The sequence below is a fragment of the Pelobates fuscus genome, chromosome 7 (assembly GCF_036172605.1).
Source record: "Pelobates fuscus isolate aPelFus1 chromosome 7, aPelFus1.pri, whole genome shotgun sequence".
NCBI lineage: Eukaryota > Metazoa > Chordata > Amphibia > Anura > Pelobatidae > Pelobates > Pelobates fuscus.
The window spans coordinates 72309754-72323336 of NC_086323.1; the positions used below are offsets into that span (position 1 = coordinate 72309754).

The window sequence follows — 13583 nt, forward strand, 5'->3', positions numbered from 1 at the left end:
CTCTGCAGAGACGGGAAGTATGCATGGGAGAGGAGATTGTTACCACCTCTCCCCAGCGGCGGATCATTAATGTACAGGGAATAGAGAGCCCAGTCTCCATTCCCCAGCGGCAGAGTGTTCTAATGGGAGAGGAGCTGGTTACCACCTCTCCCCAGCGGCAGCTTAATGTACCAGGGGGAGACTGTAAGCCCCACACCTGTGCAGATGGGACCGTGGTCTCTGCACTTCCAGCACAGGGGGTAGGGACGGTCGATCCTGCCCCCCCAGAACAGGGCTGTTTAGCCAAAGGGGAGACAGTCTGTCTCCAGCAGCAGAGCTGTGTAACTCAAGGGGAGACAGTCGGTCTCCAGCAGCAGAGCGGTGTATTTAAAGGGGAGACAGTCGGTCTCCAGCAACCAGGCTCCAACCAGACTACTCCCGTGGTAGTGCTGGCAACAGGACAGAGTACCGCTGGTCTCTGCCCCCTCAGCAACCTACCAAGGCAGCCTACCAGTCCCCCACACAGCCTACCAGTCCCCCGCACCTGAACCTGGACAAGATTCTCCCTCACCCAGGTGTAGTAACTGTTTATTGTGGGTGGGCTGCTCTGCTGTTTCTGTCTTGTGGGTGGGCTGCTGGACTAACAAGGGCACTGACCGGCAGGAGGTCAAGTACCCTGTTAGTCTGGGGGGTAAAGGGGAGAAGTGTGGCGAAACCGACCTCGCCACGTGTCCTTGGAGGGGGCTGATTGCCCGCCTCTTGCCTTTGGACTATGGACCAGACTTTATGGGAATGTGATACCCCAGATAGCCATACCATGGAGCCTATTCATATAATGAAAGACTATGGGAAAGACTTTAGCTCCATGGCAATTGTACTGTGTGAGTAGGATCTGCGCGCTATTCGGTAGTTTTGTGCGTGCAGATCCCAGCTATCTGGGGATAGGTGAAATGTCTGTGTGTTATGTGTAAATGTGACTTTATGTAATTTAAAGTGTTTTATGTTGTTTTGCAACCATGTGGTTAATGGAGTCTGCCTTTAGTCCTGGGTAATTGGATTACTTCTCCAATTAACTCCAGGGCAGAAGGGAGGAAACCAGGGTGCATTGTGGGGATGTTTTTCTGCCAGCCAGAAAGGAACAAAAGATACTTTTAGTAACTTTTGAACCCCTGGTCGGATTCATGCCATTTTTTAATATGTTGTTCCCCTGAATGGATTGATTGTGGATATGTATTTTTATGTGAATGTGATGTATGGTTTTAAAGTTATGAAAGTTGTGTAAAAGTATATTTTACACTGTATGCATAATGGGATTATGTGTCACACTAAGGGGAGGGGATGTGTGGGAGGTAACATCTATGTCATTGGTTCTTTTATGCCTCCCCCTGGGTGTGGCCTGTATGTGTGAGTTGGAAATAAAAGCCAGGCTGGATGAGCCAGTCCAGAGTTCTATTTTTACCCTCAACTTGAGTCCTGTCTCTTATTGGGGGAATCTGCTACAAGGGATTGCTATGCTAGGCATATTCCCTTGCTATAATCACTGAGCTCTTGTAAGAGCTTGTTCCTGCTTCGTTCTGAAGGGAGATAGCTGCAGCCTGCGGTGCTTATGGTGTCTGGTGGAGTGCTTGGAGTCCTCTGGAAGCGCTAGGAGCATCTTTCAACGGAGGTACCCAGTCGGGGTGCCAGTGGATCCGTTACACTCATCTTAGGTCGAAGGACTCTAAGGAATAGAATAGTCCTGTAATACGTCTCTCGTACTTGCTGTTCAGGTCACACAATCTTTCATGCCATCTCTTTACATCTGTGTCACCTGCTCTCTTAAAGGGACACTATAATCACCAGAACCACTACAGCTTAATCTAGTGGTTCTGGTATCTATAGTATGTCCTTGCAGGCTTTTCAATGTAAACACTGCCATTCCAGAGATTTCAATGTAAATGCTGCCTAGTTACCCAACTAGTGGCAGTCACTCAGACGGCCAGTAGAGGTGCTTCCTTGGACAGTGCTGACGGCGTGCAGCACTTGTGTGTTCAGTCTCTCCACACTCTGCAAGGAGACACTGAATGCTCCCCATAGAGACGCATTGATTCAGGGCATCTCTATGAGGATTTGCTGATTGGAACAGCTCTGCATTTTTTCCTATGGGAAAGCAATCCATTGGTTGAGATCATCAAGATTGATAATCTCAGTCTTGGAGGCGGAGTCAGCTGTGGCGAGACTTGTGCAGAGATGAAGAAAAGATAAGTTTAAACACCTTTTAACTCCAGAGTTAATATGGGGCCGATCATATAAATATTTACTCCACCACTATAGTGGTTTTTTTAACACCATAGTGTTTCTTTAAAAGGAAACTAAAGGCTAGAAATCCAAAATTTCTTTCCTAGCCTATAAAGCCCCCATTACTCGTAATCCCCACCCTCTTAAAAAAAACCTTTCTCACTGATCTGAATCCAGCGCCAATGTCTCTTGAAATAATGCTTTCCTATTGGATTTTAGCTGACTCTGGATGTCCTCATGCATAGCGTGAAGACGTCGAGCATCAGTTAGGCGACCAAAATTCGCCTAATGACCCGTAAGCGCCTCTAGTAGCTGTCTGGTAGACCGGCACTAGAGGTGGAGTTAACCCTCAAAGGTAACTATTGCAGTTTCTCAATAACTGCAGTAATTATTACCATTGCAGGGTTCAACTTGACAGGGACAGTGCACTCAGACCTCTGTAATGATCTGAAGTGGTCTAGGTGCCTATAGTGTCCCTTTACTGACCGTTTTTCTCTGTAACACTCTTTCACTTTCTACCATTTCCCCCCTCTCTGATTTATCTATTCCCTTTGTATCATGGTGACTCTCCTGTCTTTGCCACCCTCTCCAGGGTTAGATATACATTTCAGGTGCTTCTTGTCATAAAATTATCATACCCATAATACCTTCTTAAATGTTACAATTTGTCTTTAAGCGCAAAGTCCTTTGTTCAATTTAGATTATACCACAAGTTTCTGCAATGAATTGTAAAATTTCCATTGAGTCATTTTATAACATCCGTAAAATCTCAGACCAAGGATATAAGGGGACTATATTGAACATACATATTCTACTTTTACTGCATATCAAGCAGCATCTCTACACCTGAAAAACCAAAGGCACAATCATCAAATCAGCAACTCGTTAAAATATACATTCCCTCGAAATATGGGATGAACTTGGCTATAAATAAAGTCTTTCCTCTACACAGTCCCATGCAATACCCCTTGTTTCTCCTTCAGGCATTTACAAGTATAGAGGGGGCTGGAATCCAGTGATTTAATCCTCTCTATCAGGAGGGACATTTTATCTTATTTGAGTCTTTGACTACCGGAGTTCATTTGACTATGACTATTTGTCAATCTTTTTTTCTGAAAAAGGTCAGAGCCTTGCTTTCTCCCTAGCAGTCACATCTGCAGCCCTCGTCCCCAACATACTTGTAATTATAAAACATGTATTGTTGGCACTACCCCGGATTCATGCATGTTTATATGAGATTCCTGGCTTACCTCTCTCTCTATCTCTCTCTGAAATACTAGTGCACTGAATAATGTCCCAGTTGAGATGAAGACAGAATATACAAGGATTGACTGGAATGAGATATTGGATGTCTTGTCTAGGGTGTCTGTCTCAATGGGATTACAGGAATAATAGTATAAGATGTTTAAGAGAAACCAGGCACAGACCTCTGATGGTGACTGTGAATAGAAGGATATATTCTACTGTATGTGGTGGTAGCAATGCCTCCACATTTCAGCTTTCAGTACTAAAATATCCTCCTATGGTCTCAGATATGTTTTCACAAATGCATCACACCAGATTCCACATATATTGCCTCCCACATATAATAACTTGACGAAATAGAGAAAACAAATCCTAGTAACAATCAAAGTGTATTGACTTTATTATCTGCGTGGTCTGAGGCTCTTTAATTCAAAGCCATTATCACTTGAGGAACTATTAGGCCCATTTATGGCCATGCTTTATAGAGCTGTGTTGTTTCAGTGGCCTGTAGATGTTCTTCTTGTTTTACTATGCAGCCACAAAGTAGGTTATGTTGGGCTTGAAGGGGTGATTTAGTCCAGAAGGTGGACTAAGGTTTGACATTTGAAGGCAGAACTGATATCAGAGACTCAGCACGTTTTTAGGTATTTTACTAGAATACACAGTGAGCCTGCCAACGTGCAATTAGGTTATGCACTGTTCACTAATTTCCCTTTACATTTATGAATGTAGATACAAGTGAAACCATTTTTGTTATGTTACATATACAGCATTATGTGTCTTTGTCACCAGGAAGCAGACATGGCTGTGGCTTGAAGGTGACCTCCATAGGAGTAAACAGAAGCAGAATCCGCTGGAGGATGGAGCTTTGACCCGGATCTTATCGGATTTTGAGGATATGTCCGTAAGCGAGAGGCTGTATCGTCATTTAAATCTGGACAAAACAGGAGAGGTAACTTGTCATTCCAAATAGCAAAGTACATATCTGAACAAAGTCTTCTTTTTGTGCAAAAGTCGCAGAATGAATTGTGTACATTCAAATTAATTGAATGCATATTTGTATATTGTTATTATGCATACTACTAAACAAATTGCTCACAAAGGTAAATTCATAAACTATAGATTTTTCGCACACTAAGAAATCAAGAAGCATTATATATCTCGTTAATAATGATGCGTTGAATTGTGACTTGTTTTGTTTTTGCTTTTTTATAAAAAAAAAGTATACTATACAATTGTATGTGACAGCATTCTGTCATGGCATTAGAAATTTATTTTATCTTGCCTTTACTGCTCTTATGAGTTGTGGAGTGTAGCCTTATATTTCAGAGGTGGCAAATCTCATATAATATTATATTTGTATCTACAGGTGATACTCGAAAAATTAGAATATCGTGCAAAAGTTCATTTATTTCAGTAATGCAACGTAAAAGGGGAAACAAATATATGAGATAGACGCATTACATACAAAGCAAGCCGTGATTTGTCATAAGTGCGATAATTATGGCTTACAGCTCATGAAAACTCCAAATCCACAATCTCAGTAAATTAGAATATTGTGAAAAGGTGCAATATTCTAGGATCACAGTGTCCCACTCTAATCAGCTAAGTAAGCCATAACACCTGCAAAGGGTTTCTGAGCCTTTAAATGGTCTCTCAGTCTGGTTCAGTAGGAATCACAATCATGGGGAAGACTGCTGACCTGACAGTTGTGCAGAAAACCATCATTGACACCCTCCATAAGGAGGGAAAGCCTCAAAAGGTAATTGCGAAGGAGGTTGTATGTTCCCAAAGTGCTGTATCAAATCACATTAATAGAAAGTTATGTGGAAGGGAAAAGTATGGAAGAAAAAGGTGCACAAGCAGCAGGGATGACCGCAGCCTGAAGAGGATTGTCAGTAAAAGGCCATTCAAAAGTGGCGGGGACTTTCATAAGGAGTAGACTGAGGCTGGAGTTAGTGCATCAAGAGCCACCACACACAGACGGATCCTGGACATGGGCTTCAGAAGTCTTATTCCTCTTGTCAAGCCGCTCCTGAACAACAAACAACGTCAGAAGCGTCTTACCTGGGCTAAAGAAAAACAGACCTGGTCTGTTGCTCAGTGGTCCAAAGTTCTCTTTACTGATGAGAGCAACTTTTGCATCTCATTTGGGAACCAAGGACCCAGAGTCTGGAGGAATAATGGAGAGGCACACACTGCAAGATGCTTGAAGTCCAGTGTGAAGTTTCCACACTCTGTGTTGATTTGGGGAGCCATGTCATCTGCTGGTGTTGGTCCACTGTGCTTCATTAAGTCCAGGGTCAACGAAGCCGTCTACCAGGAGATTTTGGAACATGCTTTATGGGGATGCTGACTTCATTTTCCAGCAGGATTTGGCACCTGCCCACACTGCCAAAAGTGCCAAAGCCTGGTTCAATGACCGTTACTGTGCTTGCTTGGCCAGCAAACTCACCTGACCTGAACCCCATAGAGAATCTATGGGGCATTGCCAAGAATCGGATGAGAGACATGAGACCGAACCAAGCAGAAGAGCTGAAGGCCTCTATTGAAGCATCCTGGTCTTCCATAACACCACAGCAGTGCCACAGGCTTATGGCTTCAATGCCACGCCGCATTGAGGCAGTAATTGTTGCAAAAGGGGCCCAAACCAAGTACTGAGTCCATATGCATGCTTATACTTTTCAGAGGTCCGATATTGTTCTATGTACACTACTTGCTTTATTGATTGCATGTAATATTCTAATTTACTGAGATTGTGGATTTGGGGTTTTCATGAGCTGTAAGTCATAATCATCGCACTTATGACAAATCACGGCTTGAACTATCTTGCTTTGCATGTAATGCGTCTATCTCATATATTGGTTTCCCCTATTACGTTGCATTACTGAAATAAATTAACTTTTAGAAAACATATTTCTACCCACCCTCCTGTTTCCTACCTTTTGGGCCTAGGAGGTGGCTTCCCTGGGATCCAGTAGGACTGGGCAGCAGCAAGTTGACATCAGGTTAGTGCAGATGGCTGTGGCTGATGGGAGTACGCTACTGCTGTTCCAGACTCCCCCTCCTCCTGTCTCTCTATGCCCATGTGCACTGGGAGGAAGTGAAGAGAACTGTAATCACTTCCTCCAGATGCTGAGGCCGCGCAGGGGAAGGGGTTGTCTGCTGGCTCTGCGGAATGTTGGCGGGCGGCGAGCAGAGAGCTCTTTACCTGGTGTCCTGCCAGCTTGCCATTCCCTGTGTGGCCTCAGTGACAGGAGGAAGTAATTACAGTTTCCATCACTTCCTCCCAGTACACCGCTTCACAGATAGTTGCAATGGGGATTAAGACAAAAGGAACGGACTGATCAATCGCAGGTGACAGAGCAAAATTCATAGTCGCCATGGCGACCTGACGCCTGGGATTTGTCGAGCCCTGTATTAACCCTCACTTCGTTTATGAGGTGAGGGGAAAAATAGTAATATGGGTGCACAGGGTTCCACTGGTCAGGAAGGTCGTGAATCTTTGCTAATTATTTTTAGGTCTGCATTACAAGAACCATTATTGTCTGTCTTCTACTTTAACTTGGGCTTCAGGAATCCCCAACTCATATTATTTAGCATTTGCTCACTGCACATAAGGTCAGTAGGAAATCCATCCTGCATCTCACTAGGGGATCCTGAGGACCCAATTCACCTTTTTATTCAATAATTAATTGCCATCATTGAGCTGGAACTTGGAGACAATAATGTGTCCCCACTTTGGTGCAATGCATGTTTTTTTGTTTTTTTCCCCCATAAATATAGTAGTTGGTTGAAAATAGAGTATAATGAAGTAAATAATTTGACTGAAATAATGAAAGAGCATAACTCTGCGTCTCATATGTTGTATGACATTAGACTACGTGATTTTTTTAATATATATATACATTTAAAACTAGTTTCAGTTTATATCCTGGCATTTATTGATGATATAATTTGACAGCACTGCCATTGGACAACGTAGAGAAAAGTTTACAATATTTCCCATATATACACAGATCTTCTAACTGCTGTGTGACAAGCAAGTGCGTGATCCTAATATTAATTTTTGTATAATTTTTTTTTGGTTAATAAGTAATATTTGCATCATTTTTTGTCAGATGCGAGCACATTATATTTTTAGTCTTAGAAACTCTTAAGTCAAAATGACTGAACCACTGATTGAAAACCCCATGCAGCTTTAGGACATTATCATATGCTGATTTATTCTTTTGTGGCATTGGCAAGCACAGTGCAATACAATAAATGGTCTTGTTCATATGAGCAGTTTTAAGAACCTTTTTAAAGTGAAGAGTGTAGACAATCATTTGATTATTCAAATAGTTTCTACATCTTTCACAGCCCCATGCCTACCTTGAAAATGTCCAAGCACTATTTAATTTTAAAACCAGAAAGGATCATTAGAACTTCCTTTATGGCAATTTTTTATTTTTAAGTTGCTTTAAAGATTTTGTCTTGTTTTTTGTTTTCTCCATCATTTTTCTCAGTATAAAACTTACAGATTATGATATCTTAATAATATTAGAATCATAATTCAGTTACAACTACCCACCATATCGGTATCATTTAAGACATTCGTATATTTTTAAGATGTTTTATCTATTATACATCTTTGCAAATCTCCCTCTCACCCCCTCAACAAAATACAAAAAATATATATATTATATATATATATTGTGTCGTTTGAGCGTGTTCACTCTGTGTAAATTGTGTGTGTATGTCTCTGTGTGTGTGTGTGTGTTTGTGTGTAATTACGTACACTTTGTCCTGATCAGCAGCACTTTCCTTCTCATGCAGCATAATGGAACTATTATCCCTAATGACAGACATTCCCAGAGCTGTTCTGAATGTTCCCTTAGCTTTATTCCTCCTCCCATTCACAGCATTTTCTGTCCCTCTCAGGTCTCCTTGCATCTGTAACCCTCTCAGTGATCTTTTTTTTTTTTTTTCTTCACACTCATTTCGCTGGCTCTATCTTTTATTTTCTTTCTTGGGGAATTTCGCTTTTCACATGCAAAATCACTCTTTCATGTCTTCACTATTCTGTCCACTACAATTGCTGCACTTTTTATATGCTTAAAGTACTCAAGTATTTATTAAATTGAGAATTTTTGTGATTTTTTATAATGAATTGCAAATATAAAACCAAAATGGCCGACCTGGGAATAATCCTCCGTCAGCTATGCTTCCATTTCTTTATTAAGGCCTGAAATTTGTGACAATTCTCACTTTATTGAATAATGTGCTAATCTTAAACAGCGGTGGAGGAAGGCAGCCCAAAAGTTATTGAAAAACAAACAAACAAAAAAATCTCTTTAACCCCTTAAGGACCAAACTTCTGGAATAAAAGGGAATCATGACATGTCACACATGTCATGTGTCCTTAAGGGGTTAAAGCTGGCAAGGCATCATGGGGATTGTAGTTCTAGCTGTGGTGGCAACAACCTAGTCACAAATCCAAAACAATTTAGTGCAAAAAACCAAATATAGATATAAACATAATAAACACATGTATCATTATCAGTACTTGTAGCAATAACTAAAACTAATAAATGGCAATGCACTGCAAGTACTGCTTCACAGTGCTGTGGTGCTGAAAATCTACATCCACATACCCTCAATGAAGCAGGCCTCAAATTGACAAATATTTCAGATACATAAAGAAAAAAACATAAAAACACAATGTGTGCCAATTAAACAATCTGTATGTACAATATACATGTATTGAATGTATGATGCAGTGTTTGCCTCTTATAGAATATTTCTGAAGAAGAGTTAGACCAGAAAAATGGTCTCACCCAAGGAGACAAACTTCGTGCCTTAAAGAGCAAAAGACAACCACGTTCAGCAACTACTGGAGCACTACGGTGAGTGATACCACAAACTGCAGTTTGTCCTACAGAATGTCCCACACTTTCTATTTACTGTTTCTATACAGCATTTCCTAATGCACAATTTATGCAGTACTGTCTCATGCCAGACTTCATCTTTTTCAGCAAGTTGCTCTTAATTTCCCCCTTCTTCCTTGTATTCTTTAATCCATTCTATCTCGTGTGTGTGTTTGTGTGTGTATATATGTAACAAAATTGTAGATGCTTGGCATTCTCCTTCCAAAAATTAATCAGAAGATCGCCCGGATGCCACCCATGTCATTGTATAGGCAAAAGTATAATCAAGGGTGCACTCACGGGACTTCAAGTGGAAAAATGTGATTTAATGAATTATAATTACATCTGAGAAAAAAGTCAACGGTTCGACCCTTGAAAAAGACCCGAAAGGGTCGAAACATTGATTTTTTTTTTCTCACATGTATTTATATTTAATTAAATCTAATTTTTTTTCACTTGAAGTTCTGTGAGTGCACCCTTGATTATAATTTTGCCTATACATATATATATAATTCCATCAATCCTTCCCCCTTTCTCTGTTTCCTGAACTGACTCTACTTTGATAAATTGTGTAATTTCATGAAAGCATCTCTTCCTATTCAATCATCTGTGCAAGTCAGCCTCCTGAAACTGCAATAGATGGGGTGTGTGCTCACACGTACAGCATTCTTCCCAGCTTGGCTTAGAGCACACTATGTGACACGTGCAGCACTTTCCTTTAATGAAGGTGCTAATTAATTAATATAATTAAAAACAATATTTAAAAATTGCACAGGTCACATTTTAATCTATATTTCTATTCAACCATCTTTTACTGTGTCATTCGATAGTACTGGTAATAAACCCCACCATTGTGCCATGTTACCTGCTAATATTGAGCATTTTATGTTTCAGTTTGGACGACTTGAAATCACACACAAGATCCACAACATCACAGCCTTTCAGGTGATTTGTGTGATATTTGCTGTATACATACATATATATTGCGTCTATATTTAATCCTAGATGTGCTTTGTGAACAGTAACTTTGTATTCTTTTTAAAGGGACACTCCACTTACCTAAGGTGCAGGGATGAATAGAATTTAGGGGATAGAACCAAATGTTAGGAAATAGGCAAAATATTCATTAACTATTTCAGTTCCAGAGTCGGACATCTCGCTTGGACACATAACTAGTCACTCTCTCTCCTACATTCAAACACACATAAGTAGCCATTTTATGTCAGGACAGTAGGGAGATATTCAAACCTCTCCCAACGGCACAAATCAACGTTTAAAGCCATGCTTTAACCTACCTTCACCATGAGCTGGCTTTTAGCTTAGCCACACTATTAGAGAGTGTAGCGGACCACAGGTAACCCGACTTGTTACCTCTGCTATTACCTTCCTTCAGCCACTCTGTAACCATCAGCACAAGTTAATACCCATTCCCCCAGTAACCAGACAAAACAGTTCTATGAGTCAACTGAGGTTTATTGGAACACACACGGCTTTTATGCACAGACCTCTACATGGGGTCTCCCATACAATAATACAAGGCTTTTGCTCCCAGGATCCTCTACAGAAAAATATACAATATTCTAAAACACTCCAAAAATACATTTTCAAAAGGGGCTAATTTGATTGCATGGGAGGTCAGAGCTAATAATCCAAATTCCTCTTTGAAGCTAGGACCCCAACTGAGCCACTCTACAGGGTGTGAGAGGTCACACACACGTGGCCTGGAAGTCAGGCTTCAGTATAAACGAACTCTCTCACTTGCCATATCCTTTCTCCTAGATAAGGTGTCCTTTGTTATAAATAGTCATCAGCCCTTAAGAAAAAACCCTGTGCTCCATCATCATATTAAAAAGACACTAACACATACCCACAGATTAATAACTAAGCCTCATTTCTGATACATTCAGAATGGGACAAGCACAATCTTCTAATCAAGCACTAACATTATTTGCGAACAAGGGGAAAAAAAACATACAAATAAGTAGTAGTTCTGCCACAGAGCTCCCCCTTAACCACAAACAATACAGTGTTAAATAGCTCTGATCTGAACGCCCAAGTTTTCCAAATAGCGCTTAGATCCATGCAGGGTAGTTAGGTCCTCTATCCTGTTACATATATAATAACTCCAAAACGGTCTCTCAAACCTGGACCATAGTCGGTGGGCAGGAGGCCGGTTTCTACACTCCTCCAGTAGTCGCCTTTGTCACAGAGAGACAACATCATTATTTCTTTGTCAAATACCTGTTTTGATTGAGGAAAGAGGGGAAACTCAGTTCTGAGCTCTTGGTCCAAGTCAATGTGGCCTTGGATTTGTTTTGTCTTCACTTAAGTACAGTCAACACATGGAGTCCTTGATGCACAAAATTGACTCTTTCAACTTCAAAAATCAGCGTTTGCATTTTTGATTAAGCATGCTCATTATTATTGATACATTTTACTTATAGGGTGATCGCTACTAACAGTGCCCAGGGCTCAATGTCCCCATTGAAATCATCCAGAGTGTGTGCCTCCACGTCAGGCGCTGCCAGAAGGGCTGGGCAGAGCCTATTCTCTTCCAGTAGCAAAGGGAAAAGGTGAGTTCTGGTGTTTACAGGAGCCTGGATTGTGAGATGGGATAGGTAGGAGCCTGGATTGTGTGATGGGAGAGGTAGGAACCTGGATTGTGACATGGGAGAGGTAGGAGCCTGGATTGTGATATGGGAGAGGTAGGAGCCTGGATTGTGACATGGGAGAGGTAGGAGCCTGGATTGTGACATGGGAGAGGTAGGAGCCTGGATTGTGACATGGGAGAGGTAGGAGCCTGGATTGTGATATGGGAGAGGTAGGAGCCTGGATTGTGACATGGGAGAGGTAGGAGTCTGGATTGTGACATGGGAGAGGTAGGAGTCTGGATTGTGACATGGGAGAGGTAGGAGTCTGGATTGTGACATGGGAGAGGTAGGAGTCTGGATTGTGACATGGGAGAGGTAGGAGCCTGGATTGTGTGATGGGAGAGGTAGGAGCCTGGATTGTGACATGGGAGAGGTAGGAGCCTGGATTGTGACATGGGAGAGGTAGGAGTCTGGATTGTGACATGGGAGAGGTAGGAGTCTGGATTGTGACATGGGAGAGGTAGGAGTCTGGATTGTGACATGGGAGAGGTAGGAGCCTGGATTGTGTGATGGGAGAGGTAGGAGCCTGGATTGTGTGATGGGAGAGGTAGGAGCCTGGATTGTGTGATGGGAGAGGTAGGAGCCTGGATTGTGACATGGGAGAGGTAGGAGCCTGGATTGTGACATGGGAGAGGTAGGAGCCTGGATTGTGACATGGGAGAGGAAGGAGCCTGGATTGTGACATGGGAGAGGAAGGAGCCTGGATTGTGACATGGGAGAGGTAGGAGCCTGGATTGTGACATGGGAGAGGTAGGAGCCTGGATTATGTGATGGGAGAGGTAGGAGCCTGGATTGCGAGATGGGAGTGGTAGGCGCCTGGATTGTGAGGTAGGAGGGGTTAGTGCTTGGATTGTAAAATGAGATAGGTTAGAGCCTGGGTTGTGAGGTGGAAGCCTGGATTGTGAGGTGGGAGAGGTTAGAGCATGGACTGTGAGCCTGAATTGTTTTAGCAGTTAATCCTGGATCATGAGTTTAGAGTCATAAAAAATAGCCAAAACTCGTAATTATTCACTATCATTTGAAGTAACAATAGTTTAGAGCAGGGAAACAAAATCAGGTGAAGAAAGACACAAACAAAATGAGAAACAAAACAAATGAAATGAGGAGAACAAGAGATAAAGATGCTGGAGAGACTGAGGATGGAGAAATGAAACTAGTGAAATTAGTTTCACACAGACATAGGTGTCCTACTCCTTTAATATAAACTATGTGAGGAGAAGGCAGCTTCACATTCTTACGGCACTGAAAGTGTTGACACTTGTTGCTCTCTTTGGATTTCATGTTCTGAATTTCTGAGTGGGCTAATATGTAGCAGTGCTTGTCATTGTTATTATGTCATCTAGCTAATGGCTCGATCTGCAGTATAATCCGCCACCTCCATATCGATGCTACTCTGCATATCCCAAGATATTCATAAAATCGTTTGTTTTATTTTTTGCTTATAGCCAGTATTTTCAAGGTCTATAGCTTTCTGTACCACTGTCTTTTTTTTTCAGTTTTAGAAAATTGTCAATTACAGTTA

At 41.7% G+C, this 13583-nt stretch overlaps 1 protein-coding gene across 2 annotated transcripts in view; it reads left to right on the forward strand.

Moving 5' to 3' along the window:
• The window catches only part of CDC14A (cell division cycle 14A), a 72097-nt gene that overhangs the window by 54065 nt on the left and 4449 nt on the right, over nucleotides 1-13583 (forward strand). For both annotated transcript variants that reach the window (XM_063427329.1, XM_063427330.1), the window contains 4 exons: nucleotides 4294-4453; nucleotides 9280-9389; nucleotides 10305-10355; nucleotides 11855-11983. In XM_063427329.1, the coding sequence (XP_063283399.1) occupies nucleotides 4294-4453; nucleotides 9280-9389; nucleotides 10305-10355; nucleotides 11855-11983 (450 nt within the window). The remainder of the gene's footprint in view (nucleotides 1-4293; nucleotides 4454-9279; nucleotides 9390-10304; nucleotides 10356-11854; nucleotides 11984-13583) is intronic.